We start from the raw sequence: 20,241 nt of genomic DNA on the forward strand, positions 1-20,241 counted from the left end.
AGTCTTTCTAAATTAATTCATAAATAGATTATACGTCTACAAGTATCTGAAGTTGCACAATGCAGCGTTCAATGTTCCAGTCAATCTCGAACCGCACATCAACTATTTATCACGTAGGTACTTCAGACCGAAAACCGATAGCGTGTACGTTCGAATTTACTGAATGCATCTCGACAAGATTAGTTTGCGACTCACACTTCATCCGCACTCACAACTAACTTCTTTAACAAGTTGAGTTTCGATTTTACTTCACGATTTACGTAAGCCTGATCTTGAAAGAGAACATTTCCGTAGCAATAAATTTTCTGTATCACAATAAGTTTATTTAACGTCTATTGACAGATGCTTTATCAAAACTTTGTAGAGATTATAAAACGTTGAAATTTGCAACGAAAACTTTTTACCGTAAACAACGTTGCTCCTGCTGTTTTATTTAAAAATATAAATCGCGTTGCAAGGTAAACTTACCTTGACTTGTGAAAACAACATGGCGATTTAATAAAATTGGACCCTTCAGTTTCGCGCGTCGCCCCTTGCTGAAAACAAAAACAGAATTATTTTCAGGTTCGACATACAAAATGAGGTTATCATCCGGGGCTATAATTAAAAAAACCGACAGCCCTGTATTAAGTAGGGCACCCAACTCAATAGCGCTCGTGGAGGAATACGGGTGCTAGAGGCTTGCAAACAAGCCTTCTACTAAGAGAGATTACGACGTCCGTGCGAACCTCTACACTCGCGAGCTCCTTACGAACGTAGTGCTACATCAACTCGTGAATTTATAAAGTTTAGTTTGCTATTGTGTGCTGATGACTCACTCCGTTGAGGAGTGCCTCGCTGCTAATGTAAGGCACTCGTCTTCAAAAATACTTCGTCAAGGTACGATCTAGAAAGTAACGTGTGAAATAAAATAAAGACCAAAGGAAGTGAAGGAATCACTTCAAATTCTTATTTGCAAAGCATCTGAAATGCTAATTAGTGTTTTAAAACTTTTTCAATATTCTGAACATTAATGACGTCTTGTTTTTATTTATAAAAATCAAGAAATGAAGACGACTAAAAATATTATTGGAAATTGAATACCGAGTATTGAGTAAATTGGTCATTTCGATAAAGAGAAATGAACTCGTTTCGTTCGTAATAAGTTTGAACTTAAGATTTGCAATATAGACTATATCAACTCGAATAAGAAAAGGAAATCAAAAGCAGCTAGGCCAAAGAGTGAAGACAAAGATATGGTCTCAATTTGATATGTATCATTCGTGATTGATCCGTATCGCTAAAAGGTTCTTGCGAGGTCGCAAACGAACGGATCCTGTGAAAACGAGGGGTTAAGAACCACTCCTACTCTTTTCAAACCATAATAGAAGTGTGTCAAAAGTTTACATCGCTCGGGAAATACCGTAGTCCAGAACGTTCCTATCACTACTATCCACGAACTAGACCCAAACATAATCCTATAAGACGTGTTTTCATGTAAATGATTCAGTATTATTGCTGTTTGTGGAGTGTACTCAATAATATATAGGTGGAAGTTTGTATTAAAAGAAAAGACACGCGGTATTTTTAAAGAAAAATATCTAAGACGTATAAATTGAATGCCCCACTTCACTACCTAGTTGAGTGCGGCAGTGCAGGTAAGCGAATATAAGCCGTTCGTGGCCACTTCAGGAAGTTAACTCGAAATTGCTGTATTCCCACCACTAAAATATAGTACGATTATGTATATAGTAATAACTTCTATTATACACGTTTTATCTATACATATAAATAAAATTGGAGTGTATGTTTGTAATATTGAAATAACCGCTTTTTACTACATGCATCTGAATATATATACGGCACATACACCAAAATAACATTGTTTACAATTTTTGTCTGTCTGTCCGTTTGTTCCTGCTAATCTCTAGAATGGCTGGACCTATTTTGATGAGACTTTCACTCATAAATAGCTGATGATATATGAAGTAACTTAGGCTACTTTTTTTAGACTAGCTTCACCCCACTGCGTCACCGCGGTACGATGATAAACGCGACTAACATCGCGGGACTCAGCTATCTATACATCTAAATAAAATTAGAGTGTCTGTTTGTAATATTGAAATAACCGCTTTTTGCTAATGCATATGAATATATATACGGTACATACACCAAAATATATTTTTTTTACAATTTTTGTCAGTCTGTCTGTTTGTTCCAGCAAATCTCTGGAACGGCTAGACCGATTTTGACGAGACTTTCACTGATAGGTAGCTGATAATATAAAGGGTAACTTAGGCTACTTTTTTTAGACTAGCTTCACCCCACGGTGTCATCCGCGGTACTATAATAACGGCGGGTAAATAAATAAAATTTAATGTTTCCAAAGCGAAGCGAGGACGGGTCGCTAGTATACTATAAAATCGTATTAAGAGTTCTTGTACAATGTTTATGGGATATGTATACTACTATAATATACAAAGTAAGGAACTTTTTATTGCTCTATCTGGGCAGACGAGTTAACTGCGAGTTTACTGCTTACCTGGTGTCAAGCGATTAATCCGTTCCGACCTGACCAACGACATTACAATGTAAAAACATTTACTCGCCACAAGACATACAACAAAGACTGTCGTTTCTAATAACTCATCGTAGAATTACGAAAAAATGAAGACAGCATTTATCATTTCATTACTGAGAAATCGAATAACGTAGAGAAATAAAGAAAGTATTGTCAAAGTACTACCGACAAGTAAATGAGAATACTCACGTCATTTGCATAATGACCGAACAAAGTTTTTAATACCTCAGAAAGCAGACGATCGTGCAGTCCACCTGATGGAAAGTGGTTATTGCTGCTCATGGACATCGACAACGTTAGAAGCACCTCGTAGGTTGACGCCCGTCTGAAAATTGCAAACTGGCATTTGTTCGTCATTTCCTCTCAGAAAATATCACTGATAACGCAGCGCATAATAATAACTGGGAACAAATCAGCCAAAAATAAATAAATCCCCAAATTAGGATTCCCTGTGTTATGGGTACCAGAGACTAACATATGTATATTATATACATTTAAATAAATACATGTGTATATAGATAATAATCACCCGGGAAAACGGCAAACAAACCTGTCCATCACATGAATATTAGCCTGATGTGGGAATCGAAACCGTTACCAATGGTAGATGATCCAGGGTTCGAGTGGTACTTGGGTGCATTGTAAATCCTCCCCAATTGATACCATCATTGTTCCTATTTCTTCGGCGAAACATTCAATCTTTTCAGTTTCATAGGTGGAACATACTAAACAATAGATTAGATCTCACCTCTCAAGGCTTAGGAAGAAGATTCCTATGCAACTTCCAAATAGTTACTTATAAATTCACGGAATGTTTTAAAAAATAACACATTCATACTAGAACATCGAAGCAAATAAATAGTTTCACAGCTTAGCATGCTCATTCTAGTACTACAAACACGTGAAATTAAAATCAACTAGAGATCCCGCAGTAGTCGAAATTCGACTACAATTAATTGGAACTGTAAGTTTGTACGCCATTATGATTGTATTTTATACTTCTATAATCACACATTTCGCCAAGACTACACTATAAAAAATATTAACAAAGACAAACAATATTTAATCTATTCTCAATTTGACAACAGACGTCAAGAACAAAAGTTTGACAATAAATAGTATGCATGCGTGTGTGCATCAAATACATGGTATGTAGTGTGTGTAATGTTTTCTTTTTTGATTTAATGTATCTTTTATGCATTATTTTAAAAAAATATTTGCATTGTGCACTTCTTCTCTATATTCTCTATAAGTGTGGAAAATTTCATACTCCTCCGTTCGCACAATTTTCGTAAAAAGAGATACAAAGTTTTTGCTTCACGTATTAATATATAGATACACATTTCAAAACCACCTGTGACAGAGACGAAGTACGCGTTTGAGATGGTATGGACATCTGCTGAGACAAAATGACAATGAGTTTGTTAAGAGAGTTTTAACTATGAATGTGAAAGGCTTTAGAGGAAGAGGTAGACAAAACAAAAATGGATGGATTGCGTGAAAGGTGAAATACGTAAGAGGGGAGTGAGCGAAGAAATGTTATATGATAGAGGAGTATGGAAGACACATTTGAAAACCATTTGACATTACTTTTATACCCTACTAGCTGTACCCGTCCGCTTCGCTGGGCATTTAAAATTAACATTATTATTTCTCACCCCCACAAAGATTCTCATAATTAACGCAACTGGTGTAGGGAGTCCCACACTCATATAAATATTAGCTTATCCATTAAGTAAATGTATTTTCTACATGGATACCAAGTTTCAAGTCAATCGGATGCATGGTTCATTAGTTATATTAGTTATCCGTAAAAACCACTGTAGATTTATATATTAGTGTAGATTAGCCACGGACGCCCTTGAAAGACAAAATATCTTAATAATCTTCACCTTTAATACATAAAGTCCTGGCGAAATAAACACGCAGCGTACATCGTATCATAATATTACACGTGTCACTGCCACGTGTGCGCACTATTGAGTACCTCTCTGGAGGAAATTCATATCATACATCTTTTAGGGAGGAACATAAAGAAAATCATAAAAAGTTTACATTACAAACAATAACACAAGAAAACGATATTTTTGCCGTTTACATCGACGGGTAGTCAAATATTTACTGAGCTACCGTACACAGGTATTTCTAACTTGTTTGTAATGAGAAAAGTTTGCAGGAAATATGGAATGTTAGAATACTTGAAATAATATAAAAGCTTTTCCTTCGCTGAATCCTGTTATCTCGATTGGAATTTGTTTGAGATGCTCACAATGACACGACTCAAATACTGAGGTTGTGCACTTGCACCTGCAGAACGTATGTAATTTTTTTTTTGGGAAATTAAAATACAGGATCGTGATTATTTTGACTTTCTGTAGAGTAATTACAATACCATTGAAACTTTACCGGTTACTCAAGTCGAGTGGATGTATTCATGTTGTAATGAGTCCCGGGCATCACTAGGTAGGTTACCAACTCATCTAGAGCAATAAATAAAAACTTCACAACTCTAGTTAGCACGAAGACTAGATACAGATTTCATCAGCAATTTATTAAAGTGAGCAAATAAATAATTTAATCAAAAAGAGCCCTAAAGCTAAACGATTTGAAGTAAATTGCATCTTATATCGCTGATTTACTTAATTTTCTTACAAAAATTACTTTGAATTGCAAAAATAGCTATGAATAATGTTTCTAAGAATAAAGTGTAATTTACTTTTACTGAAAACAACAATAAACCGAGAAATTGATGTTGTTTTGTAAGATAAAGACCTAAACGACTCACAGCAAGGAGCTCTCGACAAAACCTACCATAAGGTTGAGAAGCAGTAACTAAGAAGTAGATTAAGTAATTAGTAAGTAGTAATGCGTTTCGGTTTGAAGGGTGGGGCAGCCGTTGTAACTATACTGAGACCTTAGAACTTATATCTCAAGGTGTGTAGCGCATTTATGTTGTAGATGTCTATGGGTTCCAGTAACCACTTAACGCCAGGTGGGCTGTGAGCTCGTCCACAGAAATAGGAAAAAAAAAAAGATTACTTGATATAATAGCACCTGAATAACTGTAAGTTGTAAAGACTGTTATAATTATTTATGCCCGCAAATTACAAACTTCCATCGGGCCCTACCATCAGACCAATTGGGGGACACGTATACAATTTCTTTAAGTACTGAATTTTAAATTCCACATCCGTGAAGGATTTATCTCTAAGGCTCATGAGCGCCTTGAGTTGCCGACAAGTTTAAACTAACATTCGGCGTATTAACTTCACTGAACACGGGCCTACAAAAAGGAAATTGTTATGAACTTTTCTCGTACGTACCGGCTAGTTTAGAATGAGTGAAGTATCTGCGAGGGTGTGTTGTTGGCCAAACGTGATCGGCATATGCGTCCCTGAGGGCATAACCAGCGATATTTGCTCTTTTTTTTATTACCCCATCCATATTTCAACACGAACGCCCCACACAATATTTGGGAGTACTGCGAGCGCTAATGCGTGCGTGGCGGGAAAATGATATCATCCTTCTATTCAATATCAACAATAAGATAGAAGTCACAATGGAATTGCTTACTTTTGTAGGAACGCTTTAAAATTCAGGTTGAGATCCATATATTAAAGGAAGAGTTTTTTAATTATTTAATTAATATTTTGAGCTAAGAGCCTTTTAAATCTTGGGGTAGTTTAAGAAATTAACAGACAACAAAATATGTACCTATAACTTATATTGCGGCTTATGACGTCACCGAAAGAAATGGCTACCTTCATACTGCGTAGGCTCCATGTCTATCCTACTTTCACAAAAAATGTGTAACATTTCATTCTATCCGGTACATTAAAGCCATCAGAATATAGTAATACATTTTATTGTTAAGTGCGGTTACAGAGACCTTAAAATTGGTATGCATTAAATAAGATCTCAAATAAATCACTAAGCTAATAACAGTTTATTGTCCTGTGCCTTCCCGTACGCCGGCGTAATATTACATTTAGTAGCCTCATTAGTATGCAGTGTGCTCTCGTTACCACTAATCCGAAACAATAGTATTATTTTCTACATTTATCACGAGCCTCAGGCATAAATAAAACTATTTTCACGGTTAAATCTTTATCTGAAACCTAGTGTCCTCTTAACGTCAAGAAGAAAGCCTAAGTTAAGCAAACCGTCATACCTCACTGTTCTGTATGTGTGTGAAGAAACGTTTATGTCAGTTATTGTTATTGTTATGAAAACTAGAGGTCCCACAGTAGTCGAAATTCGACTATAACTAATTGGAATTGTAAGTTTGTACACTATTATGATTGTATTTTATACTTCTATAAACACAAATTTCGCCAAGATTACACTATAAAAAATATTAACAAAGACAAACAATATTTAATCTATTCTCAATTTGACAACGGACGTCAAGAACAAAAGTATGACAATAAATAGTATGCATACATGCGTGTGTGCGTCAAATACATGGTATGTAGTGTGGGTAATGTTGTCTTCATTGATTTAATCTATCTTTTATGCATTATTTTAAAAAAATATTAGCATTGTGCACTTCTTCTGTATATTCCCTATAAGTGTGGAAAATTTCATACTCCTCCGTCCGCGCAATTTTCGTAAAAAGGGATACAAAGTTTTTGCTTCACGTATTAATATATAGATGAGATGGCATAATATGGCATGATAACATAATATTACACACACGCCTATGAATACCACTGAAAACTGTAAAGTATTCGTAATTAACACAAAATTAAATTTTAAAATGTAACGATAGCGGTAATGATGAAGATTCATTTTTATAATCCAAAAATGTATCGCAGCCACGCTTCCCTGTAAAATGAATCTAAATACATATACACAGAAGAGTCACATTACCCTTTTGCACAGACAGCCGAACGAAAACATTGGTTACTTCGTTGGTATGGAATGGTTGACGATTCTGACTAGCATACCACGAATCTGGATTCCGTTGTTCCCGTTCAGAAGATATTTTTATTTCTGTATCTCGTTAAACCTTTCTACAGATTATTGAGAACTGCTTGCTTTTTAGTGCTTATAGTGCTTGTTTATTATCAAATTAGACAATCTTTTTGAGGTGAAACATCTATAACTGCAAGTAAAACGGATTTCTGGCGTGGCGACGCATGCCGTGGCGGCGCGTCGCCATGCGCAATTGACTGTGCGATTCTCTCTCACTCGATCCGGCGTTAAGCCATCTCTCTCGCTACACTGAGCTCGGATACCTATAGTGTATATTCCGTAGTGTATACAGTGTTGTTTACTACAGTACACATAACCTGTGTTTTACTTGAAATCAAATTATTTTTTCGTAATATTTTATTTTATCACTATGACATATTTAATTCCTATCACAATCTGTTCTTTTCTGCATATTACTTTTACAAAATAATGTCGATGTTTCACATCTGCCAGGAGTCCCGTGACGGCTCAATATTTTTTTTTTTTCATAATACAAGAGAACACAAATAAAAATGCTATTCTTTAATTTACCGGATACAAAACATGAAAATAAAAACATATTATGATCGATGCGTTAAATAAGTGCGTATATTTCGTATATTATAATTCAGCATCAAATAACAAGCTGTAGACGTGTTTTGTTGTATTCGGAACGTTTCAACATTTCCGTTTTCATGCCATAAATTAAGGGGGAAATCACTCCTAATTACAGTACTATGAATGTTCGCGGTCATTACAACTTACACATTTTCGTGGCGGAGATAAACTGCTAACGTTTAAATTTTAATTAATCTTTTTCTTCCCTCAGTTTTATTTTATGCAATTAAGGTAGTCTAATGGCCTACCTGGTGATGTCTTATCGTTTCGCGGCAGAAATAGGAGAATAATGCCTACTTACAACATGCCTTAATAGCTGTACTTAAAGGGTGACGCAATGAGTTGAAACATTATGCGTGCAGCCAGAATGAGCTTTTTCGACCTAAAGCAGAAATGAAGCCGAACATATGAGTAGATGCCTTCGCAACCTTCCAACTACAGCCATAGTTAACAGCCAAAACTGCTCTTGCCAAAATAACAATCCCAAGTCAATCCCAAAAAATAGGAATACAAGTAGGAGGACACGACAGGTCCTTTAGTTGAACCATAAATTCACACCAGCTTGCATGTGCAATCGCACTTTCCGATACTGGAGTCTCTTCCGGTGGGGTGATGAAAGATATATAAAAAAAAAATCGCCGCATTAACCAAAGAAGGCGGGAGCATTAGAAGAATTACGTAATGAATTAAGCGTACGCTTAAGCGTAATTCGTAATTTATGCTCACTCTAACCGGCACCATCTAGGCGGGCTTCGGATAGCCTGCCGACCGAGAGGGCTGGTGGTCGTAGCGCTGACGACCGCCGGTCCAGCGTCCCGAGGGGAAGGGTGATGGGAGAGATGTGCTCCCCACTAAACGCTTCACTTTCCCCCCTTTGCCTTTCCATGAGTTCTGTCTCATGCGAGGTTTGGACGTTGGTTGTTGCGCCACAGTAGGTTTTAGTCAGTTTGACTCTGACATGCCCCGTCCTCCATTCCCAGTGGAGGGCGGAAGTCCGGCGATTTCCTACTGACCAAAAAAAAAAGGTGTAATTTATTCATTACCATCTATGACAGACTAACAAGCGGTCCACGGGTTTTTGTTGATTAAACTTAGCGAAAGCGATATTCATTTGGAAAATGTGACGGTGCATTACTGTTTAAACACAACTTTAAGCGTTGTTTGCAATAAAAATAACGAAGTCAACAATAATATAATTAGCCCTCGTTATCGAGTCGGTAAACTGAATTAAACCTGAACATCGTTATTTGTAATTGAGACTCGCTGCGAACGATTAATCATCGTAATGTTTAATCATAGCATTAATTTTAAATTCCAAATACGTAGTGCATTCGCTTTTTCTGACAGCATTCGTGAATTGTAATTTTGTAAATTGTTTACAAGGAACAAAATAAACGCGTCTATGTAATAAATGTTAGTCAAAATACAAATAGAACTTCCAGGAGAGCCAACGTTATGTATGTAACTCCTTACTTCAGATACTATCTTAATGTTTAGCATTTGATTTCAATATTGTTTATAGTATTGTTTTAACGCCACTGAATTCTGTTCAGTTCAACCCATTGGAGACACAAGTTTGCGCGTTCACTGCGAAGAAGGACTCTTTTGTCATAGCTTCGCAATTTTAAGGAGTATCCCTGCAGCTTTCCCCGTGTATAGGGATTCTGGGGGTCGATATTTCTGGTGGTGTTCAGTATTGTAATCGTTTGGAAGTTAAAGCCAAATTGGCCACTAAAATGTTGGTAGTCCTCGACAGAGCGAAGTTGCATTTCACGCCTGGGCAAAGACTTGCACTTTGTAAAGCGCAAGTCCGGCCTCTCATGGAGTACTGCTCTCGCCTCTGGGCCGGGGCTCCCAAATACCAGCTATTTCCATTTGACTCCATACAGAAACGGGCTGTTCGGATCGTCGATAGTGCCGTACTTGCGGGTCTCTTGGAATCTCTGGGTCTACGGCGGGACCTCGGTTCCCTCTGTGTTTTGTACTATATGTCACATAGGGAATGCCCTGAGGAATTATTCGAGATGATTTCCCATTTCCTTTTTATCATCACACCTCCCGGTGTCGGAGCTGAGGTCATCCATATTATCTGGAACCGCTGCGTTCATCGACAGTGCGTTTCCAAAGATCTTTTCCACTTATCATCCGGCTTTGGAATGAACTCCCCTCCATGGTGTTTCCCAAGCGCTATGACATGTCCTTCTTCAAACGAGGCTTGCGGAGAGTACTTAATGGTAGGCAGCGTTTTGGCTGTACCCCTGGCATCGCTGCCTCATACAAAGGTAATAAATAAAAAATCACAATCTCGAGTATGTTCACTATGAGATATAGAGAAAGCTTCTGCTATACAATTATGGTCTTTGGAAATTCTGTAATAACTTTGTGCAATAAGTAGACAAACGTATTACAGGCTTACTTTAATAACGTTATAGACGTGACAACATGATGGTCGTCCCCAATCTACGCGGCCTGCGGGGATTTCTTAACTGTCCTGTGATAAAAATAGGTGCAAACAGTACCCAGATGCGTGGGCACATTATAATATTATTATGCTAACTATAAATATTCGGCGTTTGATTGTTCGTGAACATGTGCTGCATACATGTAGCATTGGTAAGAAGGGAACATATGGAAAGAGCGCGGAACGAAGTGTTAAAACGTGATTGAGAGAAAACAGTAAGAAAAGGAAAAGAAAATGACAGATGGAAAGACAGAGAAAAAGAAAGATGGTGAAAACGGTTGAATGAGCAAGGCGTAAAAAAGGGTGTCAGATAATTTTTAATTATAATAACAGAAGGTTTTAGAACAGTGGAATAGTTTTATATTATGTGCCACGATCCCAAATCTACATATACCTACGTAACTCATGCCGTAGTTTCTGTTTCCGGGTAAAATAGCATCACGTGCCACGACTATCCCGGTCGTCTCACCCATTAGCAACAGACACTCCTCATATTCGGAATCGCCGCACGAGTAGAGCTTAACACATTACAACTTTCTTCACTCGATTTAAAATTTTCAATCATAAAATATAACGTCCCAGCTATTTTGGTGCACGAATATATACAAGATGCAAACAAACTTATGACCTGAGATTAAAGTTTTCAAGTGTTGCACTGGAAATACGATCCTTTGAATGGGAAACTTCCTTTAGATAGACACAAAGTTAACTCATATCCAATGCCTTCAGTAACTTTATTTTAAAGCGACTCCGGTGAGCTGTGAGAAGAAACGAAATTGAGAAATCTACTGTATCGATTTAAGAAACGTTTACAGTCTAACCGTGTTTTTAATGAATCATTTTTAGGTAATTTTTCGTCATTATGAACGACTATGACCAATAAAATAGTGCGGTATTCGAAAAATTTCAAATTATAGAACGTATGTATGTAACAAAAATAAATGCAACAGTGCGCTATAAACTGTTTATCAAGCTTCTCCTCCAGTTTTTATTTTTAAATAAAATTTAGACGGGCGTTGTTAGATGGACCGACGACTTAGTGCGCACGGCGGGAAGTCGTTAAATGCGGAAGGCGGAGGTCCGCATTCTGTTAAAGGCATCGGGGAAGGCCTATGTCCCAGCAGTGGGCAGATAAAGGCTGATGATGATGATGATGTTAGAATATGGAAGTCATCAAAATTTTTTGAATTGAGGAAGAATCTCTTCCGGGATTTTCCTCTTTTTTGGGTCTACCGAAGTGACTCATGTGAAGCGACTTTCCTACACTTTCGCCCAAACATCCAAACCACGGGATGGAACACAGTGATAGGAAGGGCCAAAGACCTTCTTCGTCCTTCAAATTATTTCGTAGTTAAGCAATACAGCTCTCCGTCTAGTGGCGACCATCTTGTATTTAATATTTGTTGTGTTCCATGTCATTTTTTTAATAATTTCAACTGCGATTTTATATTTTAAGCTTATCGTTATATTTTTGTTGCAGTCTGCAATCAATTCGGACGTGGGGTAATGGCGATGCTGGGTGCTGTAACTCCGGACTCCTTCGACACTCTGCACTCGTATTCCAACACCTTCCAGATGCCGTTCGTGACCCCCTGGTTTCCTGAAAAGGTAAAGCTAAAGCTTGTAACTAAAAACTTGTAACTAAAATTGTAACTATACTGAGACTTTAGAACTTATATCTCAAGGTGGGTGGCGCATTTACATTGTGGATGTCTATGGGCACCATTAACCACTTAACACCAGGTGGGCTGTGAGCTCGTCCAACAATCTAAGCAATAAAAAAAACAGTTTTAATGGTCAATTATTAACTGAAACAGTATTTTTTTTGAATACATATGTGTAGTCCATTGTTTTAATACTAGATTTTATTTTTGAATTTTGAGCAATTCCTACGATGTTTCAAAGGTGAACTGTTCATACATCGTGGATACTTGAAAATTTCTGGTTCCACATTAATAATTTTACCCTAGGACTCTAAGCCCACTTATAGAGATGGAAAAACGAAAAACAACTTTTTTTGTTACTTTGTAGATTTACTGGCAAACGTATCTTGAAGGAGAATATCATTTCCTTTTCTTTTCTTCAGAAGTTTCATGGAATCACCGTATGTTTTGTTGCAAATTAATAATTCACTAAATAAATACTCTTTGCATGTAGGATTGTCAACGCTCGTAACTTTGTACGTTCAGTGCAAAGTACGAATAAATATCAAAAACACATATTTCTCGACGTTTCTTCTTACGAGACTAACATGGGAGCAGACTTTTTAAATATGAACAAACAACACGGAATATGTTTTAACGTAGAAAACGAATATACCGGAAACGTCGTTGAAGTGTAAAAATATCGGTCGCGCTTTTTTCAAAAGCGAACAATTGCAGGAGAAATTATTTGCGACGATTTCGGCACATTTACTTCTCTACTCGCCACCGGTGTGCAGTTCATTTCCAGAAATTATTTTTGTCGTTTTGGTACTGGAATGAGGTTCTCCTAGCGTTTCTTGGACATTATGTCATCTGCATCTTCAAATATTGGGATTTGTATTTTTTTTTTATTGCTTAGATGGGTGGACGAGCTCACAGGACGAATGGTTACTGGAACCATAGACATCCACAACGTAAATGCGCCACCGACCTTGAGATACAAGTTCTAAGGTCTCAGTATAGTTACAGCGGCTGCCCCAACCTTCAAACCGAAACGCATTACTGCTTCACGGTAGAAATAGGCAGGGAGGTGGTACCCACACGCGCGGACTCACAAGAGGTCCTACCACCAGTAATATGGTATTTGTATTGGTATTGCTGATTTGGAGTGGGATTCGGAGTGGTGATTTGGAGTGGAAATGAGTTGCTCACTCCGAGCATTTCAATATTGCAATAATTGTTACGTTATAATACCTCTTGTAAAAATGAATATTTAAAAAAAATCTAATATTTAAAACAAAAAGCATACCCGCTAAGTTTCTTGCCAGTTGTTCTCAGGACGGAAGATAGTTTTGTGAATTGGCCGTAGTTCTTTTTGACGTTCAACAAGTGTGTACTTTGTGTGTATTTATGTTGAATAAAAAAAAATTATTTGATTTGATTTGATTTAACTAAAAAACGATTAACCGTCAATCCTCCTAGAGAATAATAGATCTGGAATTGGTAAATCAGAGTAAACAGAAAGTATATATCGACGCTCGAAAGGTAAACGTGACTAAGCGACAATAGCTGCTTTGTACATAAATGATAGGCAATATTCAATGCGCAAAAAAATATATTTCTAGGTCTATTAAAATCATTTCAATCCTACAACTACTAGCTAGATTCTACTACTGCTAGATTCGTTAAAATATATATTGGAACGAAGTTCCTTACGGCAGGCTTGGAGGGGATAGGGATTTTGCTGCGCGACCGAACTGAAAAAAATGTTATAGTAAAACCGTAAGAAAAAATCCGTGGAAAAAAGTGCGTGGAAAAATCCGTGGAAAAAAGTGCGTGGAATAAAACCGTTAAATGAGACGTGCGCAGGCGCGACAGTCGCATACACAAGCGAGTAGTGTATAATACCTTTCTCTTTCTCCTTCTTTCTTTTCGTTCTCTAATCCCTTCTCTCTCTATTTAGTAATTATTTCTATTTCTATGTAATTTTATGTTGTCAACCAAAAATAAAGAGATATATTTTGTTATTTTAATTGATAATTTGAATTACTATTTTTTTTTATTTTACGTAATTTATTATTTCCTAAAATACTGAATTTCCTAAATACTTTCCCGTACTTAAATAAAAACTAATCAGCAAAATTTAAGAGAAAAACCAAGAAAACCTACATAAAATTGAGCACCATTTCTTTTTTTGCAAATTGTGTCGATTCTACATCAGCCGAAGGAACTTCGTTCCTACCTGGTGTCCCACGACACCACATCTTTTCTTTTGTTTAAAATTTCGTGCTTATTGTATTTTTTCAGGTATTTCAACTTTAAATTAGTCTACTGTAAAGTTCACGCATTGTCGCTTAGTCACGTTTGCCTTTCAAGCGTCGATATGTACATAAGTATTCAAATTCGAATGTTTCTTTCATAATTGGAGCACACACTTTACCTTTGACATATTATGCAGTCGTATTTTAATATCTAATGCGACTGTTAGAACGAGTTAAAGTAAAAACACCTGACCCTAAGTTAACTCACCGGTAACGCGCAGTCATTTCCGAAGGAAAACTTCATTTAGGAAATTGACACTTTAGGTCCGAGCAATGCGAGTCATCGGGCTCCGCCTAGTCGAGCCTTAACTTTGATAACATATTATAAACATCGCCAAACCTAAAAATAATATTGACACGATAATAATTAAGAAATCCATTATCATCCTGGGGATTAGGGGATTATCGATCATAAGCTGGTAGCGGTTTGCCTCTGTCCCTGGGATTGGAGACTTCCGTAAGCGATGGTACTCACTATCAAGTGGGCCGTATATTCACCTAAGGACTATAAAAAATATCATTGCTCACAAGGAGCAATGGGATTATAACAAACCAATCCGTCACTGCGCAATGTCTTAGATATCTTTGTCCAAGTCCAAATCCGGTATAGACTGGATTATTTTAGTTGAACATATTTTCTTTACCTCCTGAGATAACTCCGAGAATCTCTCCGATAACTGAGTGTTTTTACTGCCTAAAATGCCCAGACACACAGTACATTCAAAGGGGCTTCTTTCTCCTCCTAATTTTCTCCTCCTCCTAAACCTAGAGACTAGATCAGCATCAAGGGCCAGTTATACATTTGCATTTGTAGCTTTAAGTGTTCCGGGAGGCTTTCACTACAGCCTAGCTTATTGTGACCCATATAAAATCACATTCGCCTTCGCTTTCGCCTGAAAGCTTACTTTACTTAAATCATCAATTTATTATACCAAATCCAAAACATTATATTCAGCCCAAATAATTATATAAAATGTAATGAAAGTAGATCACTACTCGTATTACGTGATATCATCTTATTTGTAAGTAGTTACTACAGCATGGCAAAATTTGGCAGCATGGCAGAATTTTGTTAGACTGATTAGACCGATTGATCAAAAATCTCGTCAAAAACAACACCATCAGTAAATTTGTATCTATAATAATATATAAATCTACAGTGGTGTTTACGGATGTTGCGTTATAACTACAGAACCATGCATCCGATTGACTTGAAGCTTAGTATCCATGTATAAAATACATGTACTTAATGGATAGGCTAATATTTATATGAGTGTTGGACTCCCTACACCAGTTGCGGGGGCGTTAAGGATGAGAATCTTTGTGGGGGTGAGAAATAATAATGTTAATTTTAAATGTCCAGCGAAGCGGACGGGTACAGCTAGTTATTTTATACGTTCGGTCAATGTTTTATTATTGATGATGAGTAAGCATAAGTTTTAACGTATTTTAATACAATGTGTACTAATAATACATAATTACGGATGGTGTTAATTTTGATTATTTATATTAAATGTATTTTGTGCAGTTTTGATACATTATCAGTTTGATTGTTACCAATACGACCGTCCCAACTACTTTATTTTAAATCGAGCTTTTGAAAATGCGTTTGGCCAAAAGTTATACTTACTCGTTATCAATAGTAAAACATTGACAGAATGTAAATAAATATTATTAATGCTATAACTAATACTTTTAACACATTTTTAATACCCAATAAAAAACCGATGGCAATACAACAATTTTACAAATGACTTTGATCTCATATCTAGACTGAGAGGATTTAAAAAAAATCGGCTCCTTAACAAAAAGTATTTTAACACTTAACCTGTCGTCAATTATTTTTTAAATCAAGAAAAATTTTAATGTTATTTTCACTAACTGCAATAAAACCGATCAATTTTTAAATTCGCACCAATATAAAGATCAATGGCAATACTAGAATTCGTTATTTTAATCACGTTACTTGACCAAAAAACCGGGAATTAAAAAATTTAGATATTTTAATTCCTTTAAGATTTCCTGTTAAAACACTCTTATTAATTTTGAAAAACTACTTTTTTTTACTGCAATCCAAATATCTTTTATTCTGAGTCATCAGATCAAAGTCTTACATGCACTGGAAAAACGACTGTCCTACTATTCAAATTGGAACATCTGAATTATTCATCGTAGAAATAAGACGTTGGGTTCACAATACATCTTGCCACGAGGATGCTTATTTTTGATGGATTGGTTTTTATGATACGATATTATTCCTATCTCGTGGAATTAGTTCATGACCACAGGAAGAGATTTGGAGAAGAGACTTGGCTGTGCCCCTGGCGTTGCGGATGTCTATGGGCGATAGCTTACCGCCAGCGTACCAGTAGGCGTATTCTTGTTAGGCTAACAAAGCAATAAAAACACAGATTCATAGTACGTATTTAGTAGAGCTCATTCCAAAGCCGAATGGCACGTGGCAAACAAGATCTCTGCACTGTGGAAGTTTCTTATACTAAAAACAAAATGTTCATACAGGTTATACCACCGTCATCGGGCCTCATCGATTATGCCGTCAGCATGCGACCGGACTACCACCGAGCTGTCATCGACACCATCACCTTCTATGGTTGGAAGAACGTCATATACGTGTATGATTCCCACGACGGTGAGCACGAAAATATTTTACTAAAGAAGTGCTTGTATGTATATATGTATGTCTGCATGTGTGTGTACGTCAATATTTTTTTTATTGCCCTTTAGGCAGACGTACGAGCATACGGCCCACCTGATGGCGAGTGGTTACCGTCGCCCATGGACTTCAGCGATGCCAGGAGCAGAGCCAAGCCGCTGCCTACCGCTACATACAAATATAAAATATACATACAAATATAACTTAAATACTAAAATCATTTCTTTATATTCATTATAATAGATGAGCATACGTGCTCACACTGAATGGTTACCTTAACTAAGATACTCTCGCTGCAATAGAATACATAATTGCTTGTGGGTCGAGCTAATATTTCCTACCACCGGCTGTCAGTTTAAGCACATTCCTATAAATGTACTGTCAATCAAAAATGCTTCCAATTTATTCCTCAAAAAAAAAAGAGCCGCTTAACGATATCGCAAAACTTCGAGAAACAAAATAGAAATTAATATTTACAAGCCATTGTAAATTCGGATATTGTTATCTCATTATTATTCCTTACTGTGTAAAGTATTAAAACGAGCAGGCGTTACGCCTTTATTTCTCAGCGAAAGAAGGGAAATTTTTAAAGTAACCGTGGCTGGAATTCTAATTCTGCGAGGGGATGAAATATTTCAACTCCTTTCTTCGAATAATGAGTGCAGTATTTACAATAATGACTTTATTTTGTATTCTTGACGCGATTCCGTTTTGTGCAAACAAAAGAGGAAACGAACTAACGTTGACACAAAGAAAATGAGCGAAGAGCTTCTAAATGAATAACTAATAATCTGAACTTGCCTGAGGCCTAGTATCACTCACGTTAAATTTTCAAGGCAAATATTTCGATGATCTAGTCACAATATGCATGCGAAGGATTCTTGAATACTTTGGCCACATCGCAAGGAAAGACAGTGACAACTTGGAGAAATTGATGGTCACTGGAAAGGTCGAGGGCAAGCGACCAAGAGGCAGGACCCGACCTGTTGGACGGACCAGATTCGTGCAGCCCTGGATACCACAGTGCACGATGCTCTGCACTCAGCTGCAGATAGGAACAGATGGCGGTGCACTATAAAAAACAAACTGTTTCAAGGCCATGACCACGACCCTCAGTAATGAGGAAACCGACGCAAGGGGGGGGGAGTCACATTATGTTAACAGGATAGTAAAATTATTTTTAACGTTCTTTTAAACAAACGTATGGGATGGAGTTCTAAAAAGAGGAAAGTAAATAATTGTCTCATAAGACGTAGGAGTATAATATTAACAACGAACCAAAACATGACGAGACGATGAATTTCAAACATGCTTAATCTTTATTCACTCCAACCGAGATTGGACTCGTATACCGTGATACAGTTGTTAAAGTCATAAGATTGTGACACTTGATTTCTAAATTGTAGAAAAATATGTCACACAATGGCTTCTCATTTCATTTGCCTCGGAAGCAGTTCCCCAATATAATTTCGCTGAAGACGACCGCTGTTCGGAGACCGCTGCGGTATCAATAAAAACTTTTAAGGGCCACGACGCCATGTTTTGAATTATTTTAAAAACTCAAAAAAAGTCGTAAAACCTTCGTCTTTGCACGCCGTACTAAGCATTTCACTTAAATGAAGCTTGCGTCAATAAAGAATTTGTGGTTAAAGTAAATTAAAAAAAAAAACAAGTATGTTAACACTTTAAATGGGGTCTTTTTACTTTTACCATAGCCGTCTATCATTTTTTTAATAGCCTTTATTCACTGAATTATTTTATTGACTGGTGTTAAATCTCGTCATCATCCTAATGTAAATAGCACTACCTATCTTGAGACATGAGGTCGAAATCTCAATTATATTATATAACGACTGTCCTATCCTTCAAATCAACCTCTAATGACAGCTTTGCAGTTGATATACGTACGGGCTTCCAAGACGCCGTATCATCAATAAAATTTATAAATTTTGTGGGCTTGATTCTGTTACATGTTTCTATTATTGTTTTTCTTTTTTTAATTATAATATATTTATAAAGTATAGATCCAATAAAATAATGACTTCGTAATTTAAAAGAATATTTAGTAACACTTTAGATTTTGTTCACTTGACTATAACGGGCATATTAGTATGCCCGTTATAGTCAAAAGGGTAGAAGCTTTGGATAACGCTTTTCAATTATTTCGTTTTTTTGTTTCAAAATTAATCCCCAGCCCTGTGTCATAATCCATTTTTTTTATTTATTAGCTTCAGTTAGAGTTTTTATTTTTTAAATATATTATCACTTGAGTAAAAAATGCTATACAACAAACCATGTTCTTCCCGTGTGCCAAATATACACCTATCGTGGTTTCTGTATATATTCCTCCGCGTCTACAGTATCAAATAAGCTTAGTTTTTGAGTGACGTAGTCACGCGTCCAAAGCGACATAAAATTCATTTTATGTCACCGTCATAAGATCACCTCGGAGAAAGGAGCACTTTGCAAACGGAAAAGCCCATTTACATATAAAATGTGGTTTGCAAAGTAGGTACATACGTGAACGTCTATTTGCCTAAGAACGTAGCTTTCGTTTCCCATATTATCATCAAAATACAACATAGTATAAGTAAATATACGCCCAAAAACGTTTGCCGAAGTATGTATATAGATAACACAAAATTGAAATAGACGTTAGGATGTAATGCTTTAGTTTATGCGGAATTATGGGGAAATATCTATTCAGTCTGGTCTGTTTTAAATACTTTTTTCTACGAACTTTTGATAAGTGCTTAAATACGTTAAATAAATAAAAATACCTTAGTGTTTATGAACTAAAGTGAGCGTCTTGAAGCTGAAATGGAAATAAAATACTAAAGTTTTCAATAATCTTCTAATTTTATGAACCTGCTTTGTAAGGCAAAATCAACAGGCAATCGTTCCTTGTTTTCCCTCGAGACGGTACAATCTGCGCATCTTTTGATCCGCGATACAAATTGTGCAATGCCAAGAACATTAATTAATTAAAAACTAACTTTCCAACATAC

General features: G+C 36.5%; 1 protein-coding gene across 1 annotated transcript in view; it reads left to right on the forward strand.

Moving 5' to 3' along the window:
• Positions 1–20,241, forward strand: part of LOC101741118 (glutamate receptor 1) — a 96,282-nt gene that overhangs the window by 45,462 nt on the left and 30,579 nt on the right. The window contains exons 3-4 of the mRNA XM_062671131.1: positions 12,076–12,203; positions 17,080–17,209. Coding sequence (XP_062527115.1) covers positions 12,076–12,203; positions 17,080–17,209 — 258 coding nt within the window. The remainder of the gene's footprint in view (positions 1–12,075; positions 12,204–17,079; positions 17,210–20,241) is intronic.

Source organism: Bombyx mori, chromosome 1 (genome assembly GCF_030269925.1).
Source record: "Bombyx mori chromosome 1, ASM3026992v2".
Taxonomy (NCBI): domain Eukaryota; kingdom Metazoa; phylum Arthropoda; class Insecta; order Lepidoptera; family Bombycidae; genus Bombyx; species Bombyx mori.